A 27,507-nucleotide genomic window follows, 5' to 3' on the forward strand; every position below is an offset into this window, starting at 1 on the left:
CGAGACGGCGACAGCGTCTTGTCTGAATATCCTGAGCCCAGTCACGGTACCTGGGATACATACAGTAGGTTCTGGAAGTGTTTTGTTGAGAGTTGGCGTCATAGTTATGGTGACCATACATTCAGGCTTTTCTGGATCGTTGATTTCAGATACTTTACCTGTTTGTCCTCATAAGCTTAGTTTTTTGTCAGATTACAGGACCCAGTTTTTGATTTGGAAACTGTGGTTGGTCTTCTTGCTGGTTGTGTGGTGTCATGTTAGCTGAGAAGAGAGGGATTGACTACTGAGAGGAATGTGGAGAGTGGTGGTTTGCAGGGCAAATGACGTAAAGGGGACCCTAGGGACAGAGCTGACTGTGCCCTGGAGCACAGAGCGATGAAACGCATTGAGGTTTGGTGTACGAGAAGACTGGGTACATGGTGCTGTATGTGGGAGTCTGTCGTGGCGAGAGGAGGCTCGCGCACGTACTGGAACGGCTGTGCAGGACCTGGAATGGTGAGCTTGTGGGTTTGATCCTGTTTTTAGCATTGGAAGGCAGAAATGGTTGTGGTTGGGGTAAGTTCCTCACTTGACTTGCAAGGACAAAACCAGAGAAGCACACTTCAGGCCACTGGCTGGTCGTTGCCAGAGTTGGCCGTGGACCGGGGTCCACTCTTCCCAGAAAACATGCCCACTCAGCAGAACAGCTTCTCAGCCTTCTTCTGTGTCTGATTTGAGTTGTATTTTTGGTATGTATGATATGGTCTACATTTGAACTTTATCAATGGTTTACTGAACAGAGAGGTTTCGTGGTTGTTTTGGCTTTTAAGTAGGAAAACACTTCTTTGGGTTGCCACAAGATGGCACTGGTCTCAAAGTTACTCTAGTGGGTGTGTGTTTCCAGTGTTTAGGAGGCATTTTTCCTTAGGTCTTCCATTTATACATTTATTTTCACATTGTTCCTATATTGACTTTAATGGAGTCGATATTAAATTAGGGTTCCATCTATAATGTTGGTGAGGTTTTCTTTTCCTTTCCCTTTTAGTCTTAAATCTTTAAAAAATTAGATAAAAATTTTTGAACATTTCAGACATGTATAACTGAGAATGTGAAAGCCCACTCTCCTGTGGGATTGTTATCTATTGTGCTGGGTTGTTTTGGTGCCTCTGTTTTCCCGTGTATTTTTTCCTGCATTTTTTTGGGGGGTGTGTGTGTGTGTAAGCGTGTATTCTATTTATTGTCCATGCTTTTTCAGTTTTTGTTTTTTTACTTAATTTATTTTTGACATCTTTCTGTATTAACATTTATTAGCAATATCTTATTTTTAAAAATGACAAAGCAGTGTTTTAAGTAGTTTAATAGTAACTTAATATTAGATACTGTTTGCTAGTCTAATTTATTTTATCTTTACCTGTTTTAAGAGGTAGCTGACCAATGGTTTTGTTGGTTTTTTTCTCTTTAAATAACCATTTTGAATTGGTTTTTCATACTGTTTTCACAAGTATTTTTTTTCACCTGAATCAGTTTTGGCATTGCTGTTAGGATGTGTTTGCCATTGTTAATTAAATGCAATTGTGGAATAAATATTTATATTTAAAGGAGGAGAGAGACTATGGCTTATTCTTTGTAAAACGTGCAAAGTACTTTGTCTTCTCTATGTGATTCTTCTAGGGCTTGCTCGTTCGAGTTACTGACCTTTTGCACAGAGTGAGGAGTTTTGGAGTCTACCTAATTGAACTTCTAGTATTATACATGTAACATTTGTCTCCCAACTACAGTATTTAATGAAAATCTTATGTAACTTTTTTGGATTAAAAGATTTAAGAGTTTTTGTCCTTTTTGAATTCCTACTGTATTCCTTGCTTTTTCCAATTGCTAGTGACAATGATCTCTTCTCTTCCAGGTTGTTTTTGAGCACGTTCACCCTGGCCGTTTCAGCTGGGGCTGTTCTGCTTTTACCCTTTTCAATAATCAGCAATGAAATCCTGCTTTCTTTTCCTCAAAACTACTATATTCAGTGGCTAAATGGCTCCCTGATTCATGGTCAGTATATATTGCTTTATAATGAATGTTTTCATTTTTTGCTGCACTGTATTTTTAGATTTGCCTTTTCTTAATTTCCTTCATAATTTGCATCTTCCTCCAGTAAACCATGAGTCCTTCATAAAATCAGTAAACCAGATTTTACTTACTGTTCCTGTTCTTAGTTGTGACAGCCTTTTCTGTTTTACTTAATCAAGAACCAGTCTTTATACTTAATAATGATTTTGATAAGTAAGTTCTCATTTAAATATGTATCAAGAGAATTTTGGTTTATCTGGATATGTCAAAAGAACTCAACCTCCATTTAAGACCTAAAAATGCTAGCCATAGTATTCTACTTCATTTATTTTCTCTTAGTTACTTTTTTCATTTAAGACTGTGTAATTGAAGGGGAAAAAACTTTTTTGTCAGGTATGAACTTTAAAATTAATGTGGTTAAAAAAGTGACTTACTTGCTGTGGGCAACATGGTATATTGCTTGGAGGCCAAGTAGACCTGCATTCCAATCTTGACTCTACCATTTTCTAGAAATTTTTGGTGAGGTAGGACATTTTAATTTTAATTTATAAAATATAAAATCTAATACATAGATCTTTTTTATATGTTTCATTGTCCTCCCCCCTTTTATTCTTACTGAGTTATGATTTCTTTATATGTGAAACATCAGCTTTTTATTAGATTTTTGTAACTATGTCCTGGTTATTTTTCTTTTTAACTTTATTTGCTTTTTTGATTGACAAAATTATTAACATTTGTATTTTGCCCAATGTGCAGTCTTTTTTCTTCCTTTGGTTTTTCTAATTGTTCTGTGTTTAGAGGATCCTTTCCCTTCCTGAGATGTGACAAATAATCCCTCCCCCCACCCTCATTTTCTAAAGATGACTTTGTGCCTAACTCTTTATCTGGAATTTATATAGACAGCTACCTTTTCTCTCCTTTGTGTTTAAAGAAATGCTGTGTTCGCTGTAGAATTCTTATTTGGAAAACAATATACAGTGAAGAAAATTAATGTTACCCAAAATTCCACAACTCACAGAGCTATTGGGAATACTGTGGCCTGTAGCCTTCAGTAAGGTGTATTCCTGTGGATACATAACCAGATGGAAACCTTCATGGACTCACTGATAATTTGTATTTTCCTAAATCAGCATATAAGGGGGAGGTTTCCATGCCATTAACTACTTTTCTGTATAATTTACAGTAGTGTCTGAAGCTGTTATAAGCATGGATCGTTCCCATTTTTTTTAACTAAAAAAAGCTACATCTTTACAAATAAATATTTGTCCTTAGGATAAATTTCTGCAGTTTACTTTCCAGGTAAGCACACTTCAAAAGTTTTGAGAAGATATTTCCTGATTCCAAAAAGTTGTGTGAATTCCACTAGTGGTTTCGCTTTCAGTGGTGGGATGGGGGAGGGGCTCCTCTTCCCAGAATGCATCTTCATCAACTGTGGGCGGTACTTAAAACCTGCCAGTGCAAGGGGTGCCTGGGTGGCATAGTCAGTTAAGTGTCCGACTCTTGGTTTCTGCTCAGGTCACGGTCTCAGGGTCATGAGCTTGAGCTTCCGTGCTCGGTGCAGTCTACTTGGATTCTCTCTCTCTGCCCCACCCCCAAATAAATCTTTAAAACAATCACTCCAATCAAAAACGTGAAACATTTCTCCTTGTAAATGTACATTTCTTTAATTACTAGTATGGTAGACATTTACAACATTTACAAAACATACTCGGAGGTCATTCATAGTTTTTTTTTTTTTTTTTAAGGTTTTATTTATTTATTTGACAGACACACAGCGAGAGAGGGAACAGAAACAGGGGGAACTGGAGAGGGAGAAGCAGGCTTCCTGCTGAGCAGGGAGCCGGATGCGGGGCTAGATCCCGGGAACCTGGGATCATGACCTGAGCTGAAGGCAAACACTTAATGTCTGAGCTACCATAGTTATTTTTTTAGTAAATTGCCTGCCTACCTGAGTTTCCTTTGCCCATTTTTACAGTGTTCCCCCCTTTTTTTTAATTAAATTTTTAATTCTCGTTAGTTAACATACAGTGTAATATTAGTTTCAGGTGTATGATACAGTGATTCAACACTCCGTACACCAGCCGGTCCTCATCACAATAAGTGTACTTCTTTGTCCCCATCACCAGTCTCACTCATCCCCCGACCACTCCTTCCCCTCTGGTAACCACTAGTTTGTCCTCTATAGTTCAGTCTGTTTCCTGTGTTTCCTGGTTTGCCCCCCAACTCTTGTTTGCTTGTGCATTTGTTTTGTTTCTTAAATTCCACATTTGAGTGAAATCATAGGATCTTTGTCTTTCTTTGAGTGACTTATTTCTCCTAGCATTATATTCTCACTCCATCCATGTTGTTGCAGATGGCAAGATTTCATTCCTTTTTACACCTCTTTTTTTTTTTTTTTTTAGTAATCAGTTGTTTATCAGGTTAATTGCAAACACTTTCCTCCCGTATGTCCTTTAATACTGCTTAAACTGTTGATTGACATGAAAAATTTTAACATTTTAGTTTAATCATATATTTGAATTTGGCCTTTGTGGTTTCTATTGTGCTTGAAAGTAGAAACAAATGGAGTCATGATGCTCTGAAGACCAAGTGAATTCAGCAATATTAGGACTAATTATTAAATGAATAATTTAATAATTGCTCAATTTTTTGCTTAGCAATTGAAAAAAACTCAAATAAGCAAACTGAAATTGATACAAAAAATAAATCTTCTACTGAAAAGTCTGCTGGTACTGTGAAAGGCAGGAAACAACCTGGAAAGTAAAGGCTATGAATGTTTTGGTGAGTTATTTTTAGATGACGTTATTTGTTATTAAAAATACATGAATAATATATAATTTAGAAAACGTTTTTACACGTATTGTCTAAAATGTTTGAGGAGGACTGTTTGGCGTGGTTGCTTGGCCCTTCCTTTCTGTAAAGCTGTAGGTACGGTGGCACGTCCGTTCTGCAGGGCTGGGCTCCAGGTGTTTTTACCAGCAGTGCGGGTGGTTTCAAGCGGGCTAACCAGTAGGACAGGTCAGCTGGCCTTCGTTTCCAGTTTCGCTGCGTAGAAATTGTGTGCTATACCTAATGACCTTCACACACTCTAAATCAAGGTCATTTCTTTTATTCTGTTTATGGACTGGAAGTAAGAGCTACTCACACATGACATGCCATATATTTGGAGGCCTTAACTCTGGAAGTAAATATATTTGTTTTATTGGTAGTCTTTCTCATTATGATGTAAAGTGTGTGTGTAAGCTCAAATATTTTGTTTATAAATTAGGGCTTAGAGCAATGATTCCCACATAGCGATTGCCTAATAGATGTGTTGAATGAAAATGTAATAAATAATAATTTTGAACTCCAGTAAACCACATCATCTGAAAGTTGGGGAACTAGAGGAAGAACCTTCTAAATGATGTCACGGCTTCTAAATGTACTCTTAGGAATAGGTTTCGGGAGGCCTGGGATGTAAGCCTTGGAAATTTTCCTTGAGGGTTTTATGACTCCTGACTTTGTTTCTGCTGAATCTTTGGTAGGTCTGTATCCTTTGCTGCATGTAGTGAATTTCATGAATCTTTAAATTCATCTTTCTCTTCTAAATTCATAGCTTTCTTTAACCTTGTCAGTGACATTCGAGGGAGTGATTATTAGTCCCTGAGATTGTCTTGGGTTGAAGATTTTTCAGCCTTAGACATGCTTGCATTTGGCTTTTTAAAAAATCATTCATGGGCCCAAATTATGGTGATACTAAGACATGCCCTGAGGCATGTCCTGTTTTCTAGACACACTCTTCCTCACCTCCATTGTGGAAGAGCAGTCCAGGTTCCGCTTGGTGGTCAGGACTCCCTTCCTTGCTGGTTGAGAGGCTGGAGGACCACAGAGTGCTGGGCGGCAGTCTGAGCTTCCAGGTCCGTGGAATCACTGTTGTGTCTCCTGGTGGTTGTGTTCCTCCCTTTGGAGCTAGAACGTCTAGCCTAGCAGCACTAGTTTCTAAGGTCATAGGAACAGGAGGCAGAAGGTTTGCCAGGGGTCAGTAGGGCTACTAGTCAGTGCTACCACTTCCATTTCTGCCCTTGATTCCTGGGCCCGTGAGCCTTGGCTATGGGAGAAATACCAGCATGTACTGAACAAAGGTGAATACAACTTCTTGGAGTACCTTTCTTCCGCCCTGCGAGCTATTACCTCCTAGCTAGTACCAGAACTGAGTCTTCACAAGGGCATTCTGTTGAACCAGCTGCTTCAGGATGATGGGAAACATGCATGGCCAGTGAATTCCAAGGGCGTGGGCCAGTTGTTGTTCTGCTGCGAGCTGTTTCCTAGCTCAGAAGCACTCCTGTGATGGTGGTGGACAAGGCATTCTGAAAGTCCGCAGATAGTAGTTTTGGCAGCAGCTCACCTTGTGTCAAGGTAAATCTGTACCCAGAGTAAGTGGCTGTTCCAGTAAGGACAAAATGTTGCCCTCTCTATGATGGGAGTGGCCCATTTCACTGAACCTTCCACCAGGTAGCTGGCTGATCTCCCCTGGGAGTGGTGCCATAGTGAGGTCTCAGTGTTGGTTTTTGCAGGCAATTAGGCACGCAGTGGTAACCGTAGCCAGATGAGTCCGATGAGTGCAAGTGCACATAGCTGAGCCCATGCCCGATCTCCACCCTGCCATCATGGCCACTTGGTTTGTGAGCCCATTGGACCAGGACAGGGGTGCTGGCGAAAGAGGCTGACTGGTGTCCTATCCATTTGATTATTTTTTTTTTAAAGATTTTATTTATTTATTTGACAGACAGAGATCACAAGTAGGCAGAGAGGCAGGCAGAGAGAGAGGAAGCAGGCTCCCTGCCGAGCAGAGAGCCCGACGCGGGGCTCGAACCCAGGACCCTGGGATCATGACCGGAGCCGAAGGCAGAGGCTCTAACTCCCCGGCGCCCCGTCCACTTGATTACTAAACTCGTCCTTTGCCAGTGTCCTTTTTTGATGAGCAGTCACGTGGGACACGTAGATCTCCACATTTTTTGTTCCCCATTCAGAGAGTTCTGTCTGTATGCCTCTGCCCCAAATTCCCTTGCTACCAGTTTTCTAGTCGTTTCTTCCTGACCATCTGTCACATCACTGGCCATGACGCGTGGATTTATAATTACATGTCTGGCCGTTTCTCCTCCCAAGCAAAGTGAACAGCCAGGAGCACGGGAGGATTTCCCTTCACTGCTGTCTCTCGGGGGTGTGTCAGAGGGACCCCAGTGCTGCAGCTGTCCACTCTGGGTGCCGTCGTGCAGGACCAGCTGTAAACCAGGCCGGAGTCTTTTCTTCCCTCTGTCAGCTGAGTGTTCGGAACTCCCTGCGAGGCCCCAGGTGCAAGTTGGGGCAGAGAAGTAGTAGAGTAGGAGTGGGGATCCTGGGCATTTGGTCCGCTTGTTCATGTGACTGACTTGTACCTTCAGGGCCTGCTTGGGCTTGGTCATGTCCATACCACTTCTGTTGGGTGCTGGAGTGCTGCTGCGCGTCTGCTGGGATGGCCCGGTGGTCAGATAACAAACACCCTGTTCGCGATGGGCGGCTCCGGTCACGTGGTAACTTGGTGGCCCATGATGAAGTGTTCAATCTGTTTTAAGGCCCAGTAACAGGCCAAGATCTGTTTCTTAAAAGAGACTGGTTATCTGTGCGGGGCTGTCCTTCATGTATGTCCCAGAGGGGCAGGGCTGTAGTGCTGTAGGGCTTTGCTCTAAAGTCCTAAGGGCCTGTGCTGTCTCCAGTGCCTGCCGAAGGCTCCAAACAGCATCCCTGTCTGCCATGGACACTTAAGGCACCGGTGGGTTTGCGGACCCGGTGGCCTGAGGCGGAGAGCAGCTTGCACAGAAGCCTGTACTTGTCACAGAACCTTCTTGTGTCACAGAACACTGAACCCCACCGTACACTGGCAGCTCTGGGCGTCACTTGGTAAATGAGCTGGACTAACACACCAGGGGGGACCGTGAGGAATTTGTTACCTCTAAAATCCCAAGAAGCCCATGGACAGTTGTTCCTCTCTTGGTTGTAGGAAGAGCCAGATTCAACAACTCACCCTTCTCCCAAGAAGAGAGCTCTCCACGTGCTCCACACCAGTAGACCCCAGAACTTTCACTGACACAGAAGGCCCCTGCATTATTCTTGGATTGATTCTCCACCTCTGACATGAAAATGTCTTATCAATAAGTCTAGATACTTCCTACTTCTCACTCACTGGGTCCAGTCAGCACAATGTCATCATTAGAATAGGCCGAGTAGGGAGTCTGTCAGCTGTGAAGTGTATCTATTCCTTGTGCACTTTGGCACTGGGCATGTGACCGTAGACCAGGTTTGCAGATCCACTGGGACATCTGTGAGACCTGAGCTAGTATTCCATTGACCGACTGACCTCCATAAGCCCTTCCTCTGACTGGTGGGCCACAGTGGTGTTTTGGGTCTCCTAGACTTAGTGTCAGGTCAGAGCCGGTGTTGAGTAGTTCTTGGAAAGCCTGAGAGTTTCCTTCACCCCAGCGCCGCTCTGTCAGCCACAGTCGTCAGTCATTTAACATTTGGTAAAACGTAGGAAATTTTCTTGACTTGTTATTCGTCTTCTTGGTTAAGCCTTTTGTGCATTTATGCCAAATTCTTTGAGGTCTCAGAATATGTCTGAAATCATCTTTATCTCCCATGGATCATTGCTCCAGTACTTTCACACTGAAATTGTCCAGTAAAGATTCATCGTTCAGTGAATAAAAGTTATTTATTATATCATTAGCAATACCTTGGTTAAAAAAAGAACTTAATTTGAAAAGAAATAGAATGACTTACCTATAAAATTGTCAGTATGGGTGGTTTTGATCGCTTGTCTTAGTGTGTAAGTCACATAGATTAGGCCAATATGAGTGTTGATAATGCCTTAGTATGTTTAAAAATATTTGGTTTGAATTAAATACAGTGTCTGGATTTTGGGTACATGGATTTAAGATGTTACATGTTAACCAGATTATGGTAGAATGCCACTTCACTTCTGTGGGCCAGAATTTAGTAATGTAAATAAATAAAATATTACTCTTCGTTCTAAATCTGTATCATGTAACAAGATGTATCTCTATCGACAGTGAGAAATTTATTAAAACACCTTGAAAAATGTGATGTACAAAAATGATATCAGAGCTGGAATGAGGCAGAATGGTAATCCTCTGGTCATGGGCAGTTTTAGCCCCGTGTCTGTCAGCTGGATGCAGTTGAGCTGTGTCCCATCGTTCACTTAGTGTGGGAATGACATGGCCAGCAACTGTAGTTATTCTAGGATGGTACAAAGAGAGCAGAGGTGACAAATTCAAATGGTAACTAAAATTTGTATTGTCACTTTTATTTTTTATTTTATTTTTTTATTTTTTATATATTTATTTATATGTCAGAAAGAGAGAGAGAACACACAAGTAGTCAGAAAGGCAGGCAGAGGCGGAGAGAGAAGCAGGCTCCTTTGCCAAGCAAGGAGCCCGATGCGGGACTCGATCCCAGGACCCTGGGATCATGACCTGAGCCGAAGGCAGCGGCCTAACCCGCTGAGCCACCCAGGCGTCCCTGTATTGTCACTTTTATTGTTAAAATTGGAAAAGGGTGAAAAATGGACAGAAAAAAGGGAAGCATCTATTTGTATTCACTTTCTTTGTATCTTGTTAAAAACTTAGAAAAATACGAAATTAGTCAGTTCCGCAGGTTGAAAAACTGATACACAGGGGATTTTCTTCTCTGGGTGTTAGACATGTCTTGGAATGAGATGGTGACTTGTGAATGCACTAAATGCATTGAATTACTCCCTTTCAGTGGTAATTTCATGTAATGTGAGATTAAAGTTAAAAACTAAACAGGAATAAATCTTTGGAGGGTAGGAGAATAACGGCATTCAGTTGTAGCCTTAAATGGTCAGGAAATAATTCTTTAGTTCTTTGAGGTATCCCCCCACTGGGGGCCAATTTTTTGCTAAGCTGTCCATACTTACTTATAAAACAGATAGAGACACATATTTATAACTTGACTGCCTAGTTGACACTTAGTTGTTAAGAGATAGCCACCATGAACCTGACTAGTCTTTTTAAGACGTCGATATTTTATTTTGATTTTTCAACAGGAATAGACAATATGCTATTGTGGATATCATGAAGGAACAATACAAAATCCATCTTTATTTTATCAATTTTCAGGTCCCACAGAAGATTAAAAAAAGCCAGACTTCTGGATTATAAGCAATCAAACTTAAAAAGAAAAATAAATATTACATCTACTTATGTGTAGATATTAAATCAAAATCAGTCCTTCATGAAGTTTAATATACATTATTTAATTTTACGAGTAGTTCTAATTAATTAGTCTTAATAGTCACTTGTTACCATAGTTACTGGATATTAGTAGAGGTATTATTATTATTTTTTTAAGATTTTATTTATTTATCTGGCGGACAAAGATCACAGGTAGGCAGAGAGGCAGGCAGAGAGAGAAGAAGGGAAGCAGGCTCCCCGCTGAGCAGAGAGCCCGATGTGGGGCTCGATCCCAGGACTCTGGGATCATGACCTGAGCTGAAGGCAGAGACTTTAACCCACTGAGCCACCCAGGCGCCCCAGAGGTATTATTTTTAATATTAAAAATAAAACACAATCTAAGTGTCAAAGTAAGAAATTTACTTAATTGAATTTTGGTAGATCCTAACAGTGGAGTGCTTTTTTGGCCATTAGAGAAAGATGTTGAAAAACATATTTTTCTCTGGGTGGTAGAATTAATTACAGAATACAAAATTTTTTTTGGTGATTGTATTGTATAATATTTCTACAACAGACATTGCTTTTTTGTTACAAGAAAAAAGTTATATTAAGATAAAAAGTTTCACAGCTCATTGCTAAACTTGTTTATTCTTTGTTTTTCTTCTGATAGAAGCTGTTCTAATTCTGAGGTTTGCACCATACTTACTGTTCAAAAGCAAACTTGTCTTTCTCTAAAGCTTCTGCTTTCTTGGTAGAATTTTTTTATTATATAACTCACTTTTTGACAACTGCGTTAGATCCTCAATCCCACTGAAATACTGATTTTAACTCAGATTTGTCATTTTGGGAATGTACTGAATATGGCTAAACTCTAATTAATTTTCTTTTTTAAATTCATGAAATTTTTGACCTAGATGACGGAAAGTAGTAGATCAATCATTTGCTTCATAGTATTCTGTGGTGGACTTAGGGATATTTCGTGACTCCAGCAGAGGGAGCCAGAAGTTAACGCATCCTGCGGTGATCCGGCAGTTCTGTGTGGTGTGGGTTGAAAGGAAGTATTCTAGGGTTAGTAAATAACCTTTGTTGAAGTTCAGGTACATCTTTGGTGAGTAGACATAAGAGGTCTTTCAAAAAGGTTGTCACTGATACTGATTTAGACAAACTATGAGGTTTTTGAATTTTTTGGGTTATATTGATATAATTTAGCTATATTGAAGTAATTTTAGCCTTTTGAGTAGAGAAATTTGATTAATATTTTTATTTTATAAATTAATATGTAGTCATCTATAATACATTATATATATTAGTACTAATTTAAAATTGGGAAAGTTTTATCAAAATTATAGAATAATTCTTAAGGGATATTTATGTATGCATGTCTGATGTATGTTTGTAAAATGCTGGAAATTTATTAAGTCTTACAAAATTGTCAAGAATATAATTACTACTTGGGAATGTTAGATGTATTATTTTTCTCTATATTAGGTGTTTTTCTCAATGCAACTTCAACTTATATGTTGTAGATTTAATAATTAAATTAGCATAAACTAAGTCGAGACTTTCACATTTATATACTCTGGTAAACTTAATTTTTTGCATTTACTTATTTAGTCTTTGAAGAAAAACTGGTTATTTATGTAGATGATTATCCTGTTAAGACCATCAACTCTCAAATTCTTTGTGTTAAATGAATATTTCTTGCAAAAATAAATACAGTGGAGGTTCTGTATCACATTATATCCCTTTCTACAATTGTGGTTGTCAAAACCTTTAGTACTAACGTTGAGTGTCCTGGAAAAGGGACAGTTGGGGGAAAAGAAATTATAAAATTACATATACATATGCACACGTATGTATTATACATACGCACACATATATAGTGTGCTTATATACACATGTGTACACACATTACATGTATATGAGGTTCAGAATGTGAAAGTGTAGGCATCTAATTTCATGCCAAACTAAACGAGTTGGTATTCAGAATCTTTGTAATCATATGCATCATTTTCTTCACTTGTTCTGCAGACATTGCTGCTTCGTGATATCTGTTGATAGAGATTTCTTCAGCTTTTCATAATTGTCTTCGTTTTAAGTGTGTGGGTTAGTCAGAACAGATACTTTTTCTGATTTGTGAGCTTTTGCCCAAGGCAGAGTTTTATTTCTTAACTTTTGATTCTCAGAGAAGAATTTGTAGCTTTCCCTGCATGAAAGGGGAATAACTAGAAGGATGAATTCTTGAAGTATGTGTATTTATAGCTCAATAACAATAAAAAAGTCCCCTTCTGTGCTACGAATGATAGTTGCTTCATATTACAAAAACTTACAAAGTTTCCCCCAGTATAAAAGTTAGTGGAGTTTAAGCATCCAGGGGTTTATATTCATGGTGGCTGCTATTGGAGAGCGCGCTCTGAGCTCCCTGCTTGGTGGTGATCTGTAATTCGGCTAAAGCCGAATTGAAGTTGAGCTCTGCGGCCAGTGAGGCTAGTAGATATGGTGAGTGGCATGGCCTAGGGGAAGCCCAGCATTTTGTTGGGAGATTACCAAACAGGTGTTTGGAGAGTTTTGAGTTTTACAAGGAGGTTTAAATATGTTTCCTTTTTTTAAGGGTCTTTGTTTGCTCCTTATAGAAAACTTATAATATGTAGAAAAGTAGGAAGAAAATCATCCATAATTTTAGTATATTCACATTGTTGGTAATTTGTGTAATTCTTTGCAGTTTACTTTCTGTATCTATTATTGGCCATTGTTCTTTTCATATATTTTTAATATCGTGTATACAGGTTTTTGTTTTGTAAGCTTTTTGGGGTGTAATTAATGAGAATCTTTTTTTTTTAAATTTTAAAAAGAGTTTACTTATTTGAGAGTGCGAGCATGAGAGAGCATGAGCTGGGAGAGGGGCAGAGAGAGGGAGAAGCAGGGCGCCCGAAGAGACTGGGTCCTATCCCAGGACCCCGGGATCATGATCTGAGCCAAAGGCAGATGCTTAACTGACTGAGCCTCCCAGATGCCCCTAATGAGAATACTTCTTTGGGAATGGTTGAGAGCTAATTTTAGTTGTAACTCACTTTCTTGTCTTTATCTGGTCACGTTGCTGGTGTGCATTAGAATTTTTCAGTTGTTTGGAGCATTTGCGGCATTTTGAGATGGCTGGCAGGAGGCACTGACATTTGTTTGGTATTTGGTATGTTAGTTCTTTTCTGTTCTTTATGAGAGCCTATGAGTTAAGGTATAGCCTGTTTTATACATGAGGAAACAGAGTTGAAGTTCCTGTTCTCGCTCATATACAGCCGATAGATGCAAACGCGGGCTCGTCAGACGTAAAGTCAGACAGAAAGTGCTGCTCACCCAGACACCTGCCGTCAGGACTTTCAGGCCTTTACCTCGTGAATAGTAGGAATGCCTTGTTTCGTGACAGGACATTATAGCACACAAAGTACATATAGTACAGTCAATGTTTTATCAAAGTTGGATTTGTTAAAACCTTCCCATCGTTGGTGTTTTCAGAAGGCTTGGGTTTACATGTGTTCACATACAAACACATGTAGCAGTGCTGAGTTCTGTTTCAGTGTTTTACAAACTGATCAGAAGCTCAACTCATTTTCTTTTACACAGATGGATAGACTTAATAAGCTGTCATATTCTCCGTTTAAACATTTCCTTTAGTAAAATCTTATTAAGCTGATTGCTTTTTATAGCAGATATTAGCAAAATTCAAAATGTTGTGCTTTTTCATCCAGAATGTTAAGTGTGAGATCCATAGAGTAGTGTAGAAAGAGCAAGAGATCTTGAATCTAATCCCTTGTCTATCATTTGTAAGTTATGGAATTTGTGTGGCATTTATTTAACCTCTTTTAAAAAAGGAGTTTGGTTTCTGAGTGAATTAAACAAGGGATCTCCAAGTTCTTTTCTGCTCCAAAATTCTGTTTCCTTGGTGCATTAAAATAAAAGTAAACTTTTGCTTATTTTGAACGAATCTTAATTTTAGAATCTTACAAATGTAGTCTACCCTGCTTAAGTATTTTGTTGAAAACATCTTTATTCAGACCATTAGAAACAGGAAGAGAGATCCGTTTAGTTTAAAGCAATTCTTTGAGGAGATCTAAAACTAGTACTTTTTTTCCTTAAGTGATTTATTTATTTTTTTCCTTTCCGAGTGTAAATTGAAAATAGCAGGTACAATAGGAGCTTAACAAAGTGAGGCTTTGTAATGATTTCATTATATTTAAGATGTTTTTAAGACACTATCTTTTTTTTTTTTTATTTTTATTTATTTACTGAGCGAGAGAGAGAGCACACAAGCAGGGGCAGTGGCAGGTGTGGGACTTGGTTCCAGGACCCTGGATCATGACATGAGCTGAAGGGAGACTGAGCCACCCAGGCGCCCTTAGGACACTATCATTTGATTACGGTATACTTTATCAATGTATCAAAGAATATAATGAGCAGGGTATAGAAAGGGAAAAAAATAAACTTGATGGTTTTGTGAGGTACCTTAGAGGTCCATTGTGGAATGTGTACTGGAGCAATTATATTTTAGGAATTTCGGGCAAGAGAGTAAAGAGAATGGATATTTTGTAATAGGGAACAATTTTGTTGAGTAAGTGAAAACAAAGACATAGGAATTGAGTTTTAGGCTTCATTGAGTTGTGTGTTGAAACAAAAAAAGGGGCAAGAACATCAGTAAGTGTTTGTGAAGTCAGCTTCAAACAGTGGGTAACTACAGGTTGAAAACAGCTTTTTAAAGATTAACAAATCCACGAGGATAGTAAGTAAAGAAAGACTGAACTGCTGTGGTGTTTTATGCCCACAGCATTCCCTGTGTTTATTGTTTTATCAAAAACTAAGGCTCAGGTATGAAGTAAGAAAATCAGTATTCAAGTTTAAAAGCTACACAGAATCTAGCCAAGATGAATAAGAGAGATTGTATATACCCTGTCACCTAAAACAACTAAGTTTTCAAGAAAAACGTCAGCACTGAAGCATAGCAATTCAGCATATATGAGTCCTGCAACTGCTTGAGGGTGCTGCCGGGAAGATGGGGGTGCAGGATACAGATGTGGGGGGCCAAGTGACTGGAGTTCTGGACAGAGGACTAGACAGGAGCGAGTTGCACTGAGAAACACGCTGTTTTACAGATGGATGAATGAATGGGCTATCATAATCTCAGTTTAAACATTTCTCCTTGTAAGGTCTTATTAAACTGATGTTCTTTTTGTGAGGGTGGGGGAAGCTGAAATGAAGGTTTTTCATGAGGTTGCATTCCTTATTGGAGTCTCTGGGGAATAATTTACTTCCAGGATCATTCAGGTTATTGGCTGAATTTGGTTCCTTGTGGTTGTAAGACTGAAGCCCATTTCCTTGCCCGGTGCTGGTCTTTGCCCTAGAGCTGCCCACCGCTCATGTTTTTCATATGACCCCCTCTAGCAAAAGTGGGTTGAGTTCCTCTCTGATATACCCTTCTGCTGCTTCTCTCTGACTTCAGCTGGGGAAAGTTCTCTGCTTTTAAAGGTTATTTGGGTAGGTTTCACCCACCTGGCTAATCTAAGATGATCTCTCTGTCTCCCTATGTTAAGGTCCATGACCTTAATAATTATATCTGCAGTCTTTTTGGCATTGAATAATGGTCCTCTTTCCTGCCCACCCATTCCTCCCCATTCAGGTCTACCTAGAACCTCAGAATGTGGTCTTATTTGGAAATAATGTCTTTGAAGATGTAATTAGTTAAGATAAGGTCACATGGGCTTAGGGTGGGCCCTAATTTAATTACTAGTATCCTTAAAAGAAGATAAAACAAAGACACAGACACACCTAAAAAAGGCTCGGTGAAGACAGGTAGATTTGGAGAGATTCATCTATAAGAACTAGGAATGCAGCTACCAGAAGAGATAAGGAAAGATTCTTGCCTAGAGCCTTCAGAATGGATATGGCCCTACTGATACCGTGATTTTGGACGTAGAGCCTCCAGAACTGTGGAAGAACAAATTTCTGTTTTTGGAAGCCCTCCAATTTGTAGACTTTGTTAGTGCAACCTTAGAAAACTAATATATCATGTAATGTAACATATTCACAGATTCTAGGGATTAAGATACGGACATCTTTGGGGGTTCACTCTGCCTACCTGTAGTCTACGGCTGAGTACAGAGCAGGGCCTTCCTGCTCATTAGGGCACCTGCTTCTCCCTCTCCCCTGCTTGTGCTTTCTCTCTCTCCTCTCTCTCAAACAAATAAAATCTTAAAAAAAAAAAAAGATAATTGGCTGCTTAAAAAATAGTAACAATGTATCGTGATTTTATAGCATACACAGGTAAAATGCGTGACGACAGTAGCACAAAGGCAGAAGGAAAGAAATGGAAATACACCACTGGACGGTTATTATGCTGTACATGAGTATTACATCACTTGAAAGATTGCGATTAGTTAAGGTGTATGTGATAAACCTGCACATAACCCTAAAATAGTTAAACGAAGAGGTATAGTCAATAAGCAACTGTAAAAAATAAAATGGAATCGTAAAAATTAATCCAAAGGAGTACAGAAAAAGAAGAAAAAGGGACAATAAATGAGACAAATAGAAAATAAAGAGCAAATCAACAGACTTAAACCTGACCATATCAGTAAACATCAGTGGTGGTCTAAACATTCCGATTAAAAAACCGAGATTGGGGGCATTGGGTAGGCTCAGTCAGAAGAGCATGTAACTCTTGATCTTGGGGTTCTGAGTTTGAGCCCCATTTTGGGTGTAGAGATTACTTAAAAATAAATAAACTTAAAAAAAAGGCAGAGATTATCAGATTAAATAAAAAGGAGAGACTCAAGTATATGGGGCCTACAGTAAACTCATTTTAAATATACACACACAAATAAGTTTAGAGCAATAGCAGAAAAAAGGTATGCCATGCTAATCCTAATAAAAAGAAAGCTGGACTAGGTATATTATTATTATTAGAAAAGGGTATCGATTTTGCCAGGCATAAATAAGATCATTTCATAATGATGAAGAACTTAATTCATCAAAACATAATAAACGTTTATCTACCTAATAAGGAGCTATTAAATACATGAAACAAAAACTTAGAGAAATCAATTAAATTAGATACAAATTAGAGTAAGTAAAAAATACAAATTAGAGTAAGAAAACTTACTCAACAAAATCACAGTTCTATTCAGATTTATCAGTGTCTTCTTTTTTAATAATTGATGGAACAAATTAAGAAAATTAAGATAGAAGATTTGAATAACATTCTTAACTAACTTGGCCTAATTTATTTATTTATTTATGTTTTCAGATTTTATTTATTTATTTGACAGAGAGAGCCACAGTGAGAGAAGGAATACAAGCAGGGGAGCAGCAAGTAGAGGGAGAGGGAGAAGCAGGGTTCCTCCTGAGCAGGGAGCCTGATGTGGGGCTTAATTCCAGGACCCTGGGACTATGACATGAGCCTAAGGCATTCACTTAGCAACTGAGCCACCCAGGTGACCCTAATTTGGCCTGCTTTGCATTTATAGACCACTCTGCCCAACACCAGTAGAATATACATTCTTTTAGTATACTAGGCACATTTGCCAAGAGAGACCATATTCTGTACCATAAAATAAATCTCAGTACCTAAAATAAATCTCAATTCTTTTTTTTTATTATTTTTAAATTTTTTAATAAACATATAATGTATTATTAGCCCCAGGGGTACAGGTCTGTGAATCACCAGGTTTACACATTTCATAACACTCACCATAGCACATACCTTCCCCAATGTCCATCACCCCACCACCCTCCCCCGACCCCTCTCACCCCAGCAACCCTCAGTTTGTTTTGTGTAAATCTCAATTCTTTTAGAAGAATTTAAGACATAAAAGATATGTTCTTTAATGAAATTAAATGGGAAACCAGTGGCAGAAACATACTTAGAAAATCCCTCAATTATTTAGTAACTAAATAACTAATAAGTAAAAGAAGAAATTAGAAGGGGAATTTGAAAGTACTTTGAACTAAATGAAAACAAAAATAAAACATTTGAAAATTTATAGCACAAAAATGTCCATTTTAGAAAAGAAAAAAGGTCTTAAATCAGTGCGTATAATTCCTACTTTAAGAAAACAGGAAGAGGAGAGCAAATGAATACCAAATTAAGAAGATTGGAAATAAAAAAAAGATAAGAGGAAAAATCAGTGAAATAGAAAACAGGAAATACAGAGAAAGTGAGAAGATCAATAAAATTAATAAAGCTGCAGTCAGGTTGATTAGCAAAAAAAAAAAAAAAAAAGAGAAAACACCAATTACTAATAAGAGGAATGAAAGAGGTGTCATCATTATGGATTCTACAGGTATTGAAAGGATAATTAGTGCACATTGTGAACACCTTTATGTCAATACAACACCTTAGAGAAATGGGAAAATTTGAAAGGCAAAAACTACTGAAGTCTCACAGACATAGAAATGTTACAAATGTTCTTACAAACAAAACTGTAGGCCAAGAAGAATTCACTCTCAGTTCTATTAAATATTTAAGGGAGAAGCAATACCAGTTCTACACAGACTCTTTTAGAAAATTGGAAATGAAGGAATACTTCCTAATTCATGGTCCCTAGCATTACCTTGTTCCCAGTACCAGACAGACATTACAGGAAAAGAAAGTTATGCATAAATTCTAAGCAAAATTTAGCAAATCAAATGTAGCAATATATAAAAAGAATAATACATTATAATTTTTGAAAAATCAATGAATATAATTACTATATTCAAACCCTAAAAAAGAAAAGTCACCACAATATATGCAGAAAAATCAGAAGAAAAATTCAACATTCATTCTGATAAAATCTCTCAGCAAATTAGGCATGAAAGGGAATTTCTTTAACCTAATAAAGAGCATTTGTAAAAACCCTACAGGTAACATTTAACATTATGCTTAATGAAAGACTAAATGCTTTTCCCTGGGAATAGAAACAAGGCAAAGATGTCCCCTCTCACTACTTCTATCCAACATTGTTCTGATGATTTTTAGAAAATAAAGAACATTGAGGTTGGAAAGGAAAAAGTGAAACTGTTTCTACTAACAGATGATATGGTTGTCTATATAGAAATTGTGATAGAGTCTATTATTAAGAAGCTCTTAGAACCAATTAATGAATTTGCAAGGTTGCAGGATACACAATAAATATACAAAACTCAACTGTATTTCTGTATACTTGCAATGAATAAGTGGACATTGATTTTAAAACAATGCCACTTGTATACAGTAGCATCAGAAACATGTTATACTTAGGAATGTGAGGGACCTATATACTATACAGTATAAAACACTGTTGACAAAAAATAAAGAATGCCACAATAAATGGAGAGAGATACCATGTTCATGGATAAGAAGACAATGTTAAGATGTCAGTTTTCTCCAGATTGGTCTACCAATTCAATGCAATCTCATCGAAAATCCCAGAAGGGGTTTTTTTTTTTTCTTTTTTCTTTTTTGTAGAAGTTGAAAAGCTGATCTGAAATTGAGATGGGAATTCAAAGGACTTAGTATAGCCAAAACAACTTTGAAAGAGAACAAAATTGGAAGACTTACTACCCAATTCAAAAACTATTTTAAGGCCATGTAATCATGATAGTGTTGTATCAGCATAAGCTAAATAGATTGACTCAGTGGAATAGAGGATCCAGTAATATATCTACACATATACTGTCAATTTACTTTCAGTGAAGGTGCAAAGGCAGTTTGGTGGAAAAGAGTATTCTTTTCTACAAATGGTGTTGGAGCAATTGGATAGTCATAGGGAAAAAAATGAACTTCAGTCCATACCTGGCACCACATACAAAAAGTGACTCAAAGGGATCATAGATATAAATGTAGATCTTAAAGCTGTAGTCCTTGTTGAAGGAAACATAGGAGAAAGTGTTAGTGTTACTGGGATAGACCGTAATTTCTTGGGAAAGATGATCTGTAAAAGAAAAAATTAGTAAATTGGACTTTGTCAAAATCAAGAAATTTTGTTCTTTGGAAGATACTTGTTAAAAAGGTAGATGAAAAGACAATCTACAGATGGGGAGAAAATATCTGCAAATTATATGCCTGATAAAGGACTTGTATTCAGCATATGTAGAGAATTTGCCAAACTCAACAGAAAGTAAACAAACATCTAATGGAACAATGGGCAACAGACTTGAAGAGACTTCACCAAAGAAGATACAGATGGGTGGCAGATAAGTTCATGAAGATGTTCATGTTATTTTTTGTTGATTAGGGAAATGCAAATTTAAACAGTGAAGAGATACCACTGTATACCTACCTGTTAGAATGGCTGAAAGTGAAAAGACTGCTCGTACTGTATTTTGGTTAAAACAAAGGTTTTGTTCGTTCCTGTGTCTCTTGTGCTTGGGACACAGCCTTCTAAATAAGGACTTTGAAAGAACACTTGCTGCCCATTCTCCAAAGCACTGAGTGATACGTGCATGTGATGGGTTGAATTTATACTTAGCGTAATTTTGTCTTTAACTCTTGATTTTATAAGTATTACAGGCATTATTTTGAAAATCGTTTTTAAATTTGAGTGTTTTATCTATAAAAGGTGTAAAATGTTTGGCCAAACATAATCCCAAAGATAGACTTAGTCTTCTTTTCCTAAATCTATTTATTATAATTTTAGTAGGTCTTTATTGTGGTTTTATAAGAGTGCAGAATGTGCCAAAAGGTGATATGAACTTGTCTGCCTTTCTTACATTTTCCTTCCCACGTAGAATTGCTTACTTAACCTTCTATGATACGGTGATTTTAAAATCCCAGGGGTGGGGGCGCCTGGGTGGCTCAGTGGATTAAGCTGCTGCCTTCGGCTCGGGTCATGATCTCAGGGTCCTGGGATCGAGCCCCACATCGGGCTCTCTGCTCTGCAGGGAGCCTGCTTCCTCCTCTCTGCCTGCCTCTCTGCCTACTTGTGATCTCTCTCTCTCTGTCAAATAAATAAATAAAATCTTAAAAAAAAAAAAAATCCCAGGAGTTAGCGCTGCCACCGGCTGATGCTGCAAACTTGGCTAAGTTATATAACCAGTCTATGCCTCTGTCTTGTTGGGGGATTCCTGTGAGGAATACATGAGTTTGTATAATAGTGGTAAATCACTCGGAATAGTGCTTGGCATAGAAGGACTCAAGAAGTGCTAATTATTACTTTTAGTGTTTTTATTAGGCTTAAATTAAATATTTATTTGTTTGTTTTTATTAACATATAATGTATTATTTGCCCCAGGGGTACAGGTCTGTGGATCATCAGGCTTACATAATCCACAGCACTCACCATAGCACATACCCTCCCCAATGTCTCTAACCCAGCCACCCTATCCCACCCCCCAAGAACCCTCAGTTTGTTTTCTGAGATTGAGTCTCTTATGGTTTGTCTCCCTCCCCCATCCCATCTTATTTCATTTTTCCCTTCCCTCCCACCCATGACACCCCCGCCTTGCCTCTCAAATTCCTCATATCAGAGAGATCATATACTTGTCTATCTCTGATTGACGTATTTCGCTTGGGCTTAAATTAAATGATATTGTGCATGTAAAATGTCTAGTAGAGTATCTGGCATTTATTAAGTGCTCAATAAATGCTAGTGGCTCTAATTTAAATATTCAGATTCCAGTATGTCTAAAGAGACTCTGTCTTGGATCTCTGCATTTGTCATATCTTTAGTGAATTTGTTTTAGGGCATGAGAAAAATATTTCTAGTTTCTACATTGGCTTTTCCTAATAGGTAGAAGCTACAAAGTTACAGAAATTTGGATGTGTAATTATTTTCTCATTTGTAAGTTTAAGTGATTTGTTAGGCCACTGTCTTCAAGTTTGTTTATTATTATTATTATTGTTATTTTAAAATTTTATTTATTTATTTGACAGATCACAAGTAGGCAGAGAGGCAGGCAGAGAGAGAGGAAGGGAAGCAGGCTCCCCGCTGAGCAGAGAGCCTGATGCGGGCCTTAATCCCAGGACCTGGGATCATGACCTGAGCTGAAGGCAGAGACTTTAACCCACTGAGCCACCCAGGCGCCCCAATGTTTGTTTTTATTATTAAAAATTATAGCTCTTTGACTAGTATCATAATTTAGGACAGTAATTTTTTTTTGAGAAGGCCTGTCTCTAATCTTTTTATTCTTTTTTTTTTGCTACCTCCTTATAGGCTTGTGGAATCTTGCTTCTCTCTTTTCCAACCTTTGTTTATTTGTGTTGATGCCCTTTGCCTTTTTCTTTCTGGAATCAGAAGGTTTTGCTGGCCTGAAAAAGGTAAGTGAATCATATTTTGGAATTAAATTTGTCAAATGAAGTATATGTCATTCATGTTGAACTAGTAAAAAGCAGGCTTAAACAACGATTTGAAATATAAAAAGTTTACTTAGTAATAATAACATCTTATTAATATTAATCATTTTGACAATAATATTAATAATATTGCATATTGAATGATTTTGTTCTATAGGGAGGAAATCATCTTTTGACCTTTGAAGGTTTTTATAGTACCTGTGAACTTGGAGTATTTGTAGAGAATAAAACTGATAAAATAGCCGTTCTTCCTTTTGTAGGCTCTCTTGCATTTAGTGTAAAGTATGACATGAAATTCTCAAAATATTAAACCATATCTTGATGTAGAAGTTATTTTATATCTCGTATTTTCGGGAGAGAAGCATATTATAAAATCAAACATGCCCTGTAGATAATCAGATTCTCAAGATACTGTGAGTTACTGATCCTAGTGAATGTGAGAGGTGAAAAGTGAGCATAACAGGAGACTTTGCAAGAGCATCTTAAACAGTCAGTCCAGGCTGTATCAGTGGTAATAACTTCATCTGTCTTTGAAAATAACATTTTAAAGTGAAACAGATGATGTTCCTGTTTATGGCTTGTGGAGGTCTTTGCTATAACCATATGGAATATAATACAAAGATTCAAGTAGTTAATACTTTTTGGCAAAAACGAGTTCTAAGTTACAGTTCATTTATGGACAGATTACACCTTTTTAGTTGTTAGTTCTCTTCATGTTGTGCTATGTGAAGTGCGGGTGTGCCTGTGTGTCTTACTGTTGAACAGTACTCTAACGCCAGCTCAGTACATTTGGCAAGGGAAGCTGTAAACTGAATTTTTATGACTTTTTATTTCATGTAACTTTTTGTAGGTACTTAGCAATGAAATTGTTTAGTCTCACATTTTGGCAAGTCTTCTGATTTTAAACCTTAAGTACAGCACTTTTTAGATCCTTTTGTTGAAGGATGCCTAGAAAGAGTCACTGAGGGGTGATAGGGTATTGTTTTAGCGGATGTACCTTCTTGCTTTCTAGATATTACTCCATACTTGAATAGTTTGAACCTGAAAAGTCAGAGTTGATTTCATATATAGTAAATGTCCTGAGATGAGAATGGATGGTTGTATTTGGTCGTCAGACCTGACATTGAGAAAACTGGCTTTGATATACTGGAGTTGTTGTTTATCATGGTGTATCTGAATTATTTGAGTCATCTGTATAATGTGGAAGAATCGTGTAGTTTCAGTTTAAAAAGCTCTTTGTTTAAGACTTCTTGAAGAATTATAGGAGTTTTGCTGAATGGGATGGAGTGCAGACCTTCCTTTTATCAGGAGAAAACTGAGGTCCAAATATATTAGATGTTACTGAGTTTTCTAAGTGCCACATAAGTACAATTCCAGAACTGGTACTAAAACCTCGTGGTTTTTAACCCTCCCAGAGTGGTTGATCTCCCCCTGTCAACACCGCGGGGTTGATGGAGGCTGCCCGAGTGGGTGAGGCGGCCAAGGACAAGCGGGGCTGGCGCGGAAGAGAGGACCGCTCTGTGCCGGCTGAGGGAGGAAGCAGGGGAGGCTGCTGAGCAGGTCCCGTGAGAAAGCAGGGGAGCCAAGGAGTGTGGTTCTGTGGAAGCCAGAAGACAGGGTTTCTGGAAGAAGGGGATGTCAAGTACTGTGTTGAAGAGCGCGGGGAAGAACGAACAAGAAGTGACAGCATGGCAGACACCCGAGAAAGTGATTCTGTGTCATTTTAGAGCCGGAGCTTTTGATGGACATTCATTCCCTGCACAGTTTTACGAAGCACCTACTAGGAAGTAATTATGCTACTATAGGACCTTGCTGGGGACAGAAATGAAGTGCCAGGGCTCCTGCCTTCCTGAGATGGAAGGAGAAAGAGTTGCAATCAATGGGATGTGGTAGGATGAACTTTTGTGCAGCCCACTGTGATGGGAGGCACTGGAAGGAGCAAAGTCTTGATTTGCATGGGAAATTGGGGAGGCTTCACGGGAGGGGTCCACCTGCACTTGAGCTGAGACTTGAAGGAATGAATAGGCTTTTGCTGGAGCGTGGCATTCCAGGCTTGAGCAAAGGCATGGATTCTGCCTGGATTGAGGGAATGGCTGGCACTTACTTATGGAACAGAGAATCGGTCAGAGATCAGGGTTCATGGAATCTTGTTGGGGTCACATCCTGAAGGCTCTGCCAATTAGTTTGGATTTTGCGCTATAGATAACAGGGAGTTGGCGAAAGATTTTTGAAAAAGATTTTTCAACTACTGTTTTATTTAAGTATAGAGATAAATACACATGTCGGAGTTTAAACATCTGTCTCTAAGGGAAGGAGTACACGCACCAGACAATGTGAGACGCTGTTTTGTAGAGATAGCACCGTGCGGAATCAGTCACACAGGGACTCCCATTGAACAGAGTGTTGCAGTTTCTGTCCCCAACGTTGCTGTGTTGATGTTTGCTTTAAATATGCAGATTGTTCCTTCGTCCTCCCTCCCCCTTGTGTGTAATCTTAGCAAGTACAAAACAATGGGCAAAGCTCAGTGTTAGCTGTTGTTTTCGTATTTGAAAGTAGTATCCGTGCCTCTACCTAACTTATACTCTTCATATTTCTAGTTTTTTTATACTCTTTATAATTCTAGTTTTTAGTTAAATAGGTTATTTAAAAAAAACCAGTTTGTAATATGGACAGACTCCTTGTCTCCAAATTGGTTTCCTCCCTTGTTGTGAACTAACCAACTAGAAGAGGGTCTTGGCTACATTTACTGGAACAGAATTACCATCTCTAGAATTAACAAAAAAAACCCCAAAAACTTGACAGAAACCTCAGTGACATGTCACTGACCTTGGAGACTAAGGTCCAAGGGGAAAAGTAGCTTGAGGAGGGACACAAGAAGGTAATTGAAGCTATTTCACACCTACAATTGTACGGCATTCGTTTCTCTCAGTTTTTTTTTTACATCCAGTCTGTCCGTACACACTTAAAAGAATATTCTTTTCTAAGCACGTCTTTGACTGTGTTAGTCTCCTCTGAACCCCTCAAGATCACCAGCTCCATTTCTTGATCTCAGAGGGGACTGATGTGTTCGATGACTGTAGGGTACAGTCAGCTTGGCCAGTCCAGGTGCCTCCCCAGCTCAGCAAAGGATTGAAAGGAGGGCAAGGAGACAGCTCGGGATAGTTGGTTACCACTTGTCTGACTTGCGTCACTGGACAGTGATTGGGAGTTGTAGGAACCAAATGAAAGAATTTGGTCTTTAAAGCTTTTAGAGGAGGGTGGGGAAAATGGGGATGTAGCCTGGAGGCAGAAGAGGCAGAATGATGGGAGGGTAAGGGTGCTAAGGTGAGAAAATTTGCCCTTTGAGTCTCACGGCCTGGACTGGTTTTTTCATCTGGACCTCACATTCTCTTTCTGTAAAATGGGTATAGTAACGATTGTTAGCTTACCGTGTTATCTAAAGGATTAAATGAGAGGAGAATATTCATGTAAAAGACATAGCCCAGGGTATGTTAGCTATTAGTGCCATCATTCTAGAGCTTAATGCATTTCGCCAGTAAATGTTCTGTGGGATCATCAGAAAGCAACTGAATACAGTACAGTCAGTTCTTAATTATTCACGTGTTATCTTGGGCAATTTTAAGGTTATAAATTATTTTTCCCATTTTGAAATGGCATGGACTGAAGCAAAATCACACCTGCTTGAAGATGAGGTGCATTCTAGACCCTGTTAGAATTGTTTGGAAAGCTTTAAGATTAAGGTAATCATGACATATAATTGTAAAAATTCATATTTTTCAGTTATAAAATCAATTATTTGAAAGTTGCAAGGGTTATTAACATTGCATGGTTGAGTCTTAATGTGTAAAGTATATGTTTAAGCCTTTCATTGTTACACCTTTTCCTAATATATGATCCTAGGAGTTGACTTGTGCAGATTTTACATAGTGTTTGTTAAGATCTATAGTTCTTTACACAATATTGTAGACTGGATCCCAGACTTTAATTGTTGCCTCATTGAAGCGAATGCATCACAGACAGTCATTGACATGTTTCACATAGCTGGCTAGCAAGGGTGTATTTCTTTGTGTATATCCTTTAAAGCTCTTTGCTCATTGGCGTTAGACATATCTAGTTCTGAAGGGCTATTGAAGAGGGCTTAGAAAACACTTCTAATTGGTAGATTCAGCACAGTGATTTGAGTAATGACAAACTTGAAATATGGTTAAGTTAAATTTCTTTTTTATTCCTTTGACCACCCTCCTGGTGCTGTTTTACTATGTCTAAGTCTGGTGGAGTCCCTAAATGGCATATGGCTCCACCATACTCCCATTGATTCCCCTGGGCAATCGATTTTAAAACAGCCCCTTGCATATTGTGCCGAGACGCGGAAATTGGCCACTAGCCATGGGCGGATGCAGAGCTTGAATTGAAAATCAAATTAAGCAGAATTCTCTACTTAGTTTTTAATTAAACCACTATGTTAATTCAAACAGGACATTTTAGGCCTGGGGGGTTGGCCATGTCCTTTTAAGGGCCTTAAACAAGCCTTTCTTCTCTCTCCTTACCATGGTGCATGTTTCTATTTTATTAGGACCATCTCCTCACTATTCCCATTCTTTATATTCTTAAGGGTAGGGGAATGGAAATGGTTTTGATAAAGCAAGACATTTTTTAAGTACGAACTGAACTTAGAACTCTTATTGTTAGTGCTTACATATTTATCAAATTTATGGTCACCTCTATGTATTGCGTCCAGCCTTATATATGTTCATGTGTGTTTGAACCTGATCCCATGCTTGCATCTTATTGTTTGTTTCAGTTCTGATAAAAAAGGTTATATCTGCCGGGTGTTGCGTTTTGTGGTGGAGATGCTTTCTCCTTCGTTTTTTATCTTGGTCGCTCAGAGTACCAGGGTATCGGGGTACCAGGGAATCGGGGCCGACAACATTGCTGTTCCTGTCA

General features: G+C 38.5%; 1 protein-coding gene across 9 annotated transcripts in view; it reads left to right on the forward strand.

The window, feature by feature from the left end:
• The window catches only part of LMBR1 (limb development membrane protein 1), a 156,628-nt gene that overhangs the window by 43,585 nt on the left and 85,536 nt on the right, over window positions 1-27,507 (forward strand). For 5 of the 9 annotated variants that reach the window (XM_046021227.1, XM_046021228.1, XM_046021229.1 and 2 more), the window contains exons 4-5: window positions 1,883-2,022; window positions 22,424-22,527. The exons of 1 other annotated variant lie outside the window; for it this stretch is intronic. In XM_046021227.1, the coding sequence (XP_045877183.1) occupies window positions 1,883-2,022; window positions 22,424-22,527 (244 nt within the window). Of the gene's footprint in view, window positions 1-1,882; window positions 2,023-22,423; window positions 22,528-27,507 lie in introns of those variants that run through there. 3 more of the 9 variants (XM_046021231.1, XM_046021232.1, XM_046021233.1) reach the window with 2 other exon arrangements.

Source organism: Meles meles, chromosome 10 (assembly GCF_922984935.1).
Source record: "Meles meles chromosome 10, mMelMel3.1 paternal haplotype, whole genome shotgun sequence".
Classification (NCBI taxonomy): Eukaryota; Metazoa; Chordata; class Mammalia; order Carnivora; family Mustelidae; genus Meles; species Meles meles.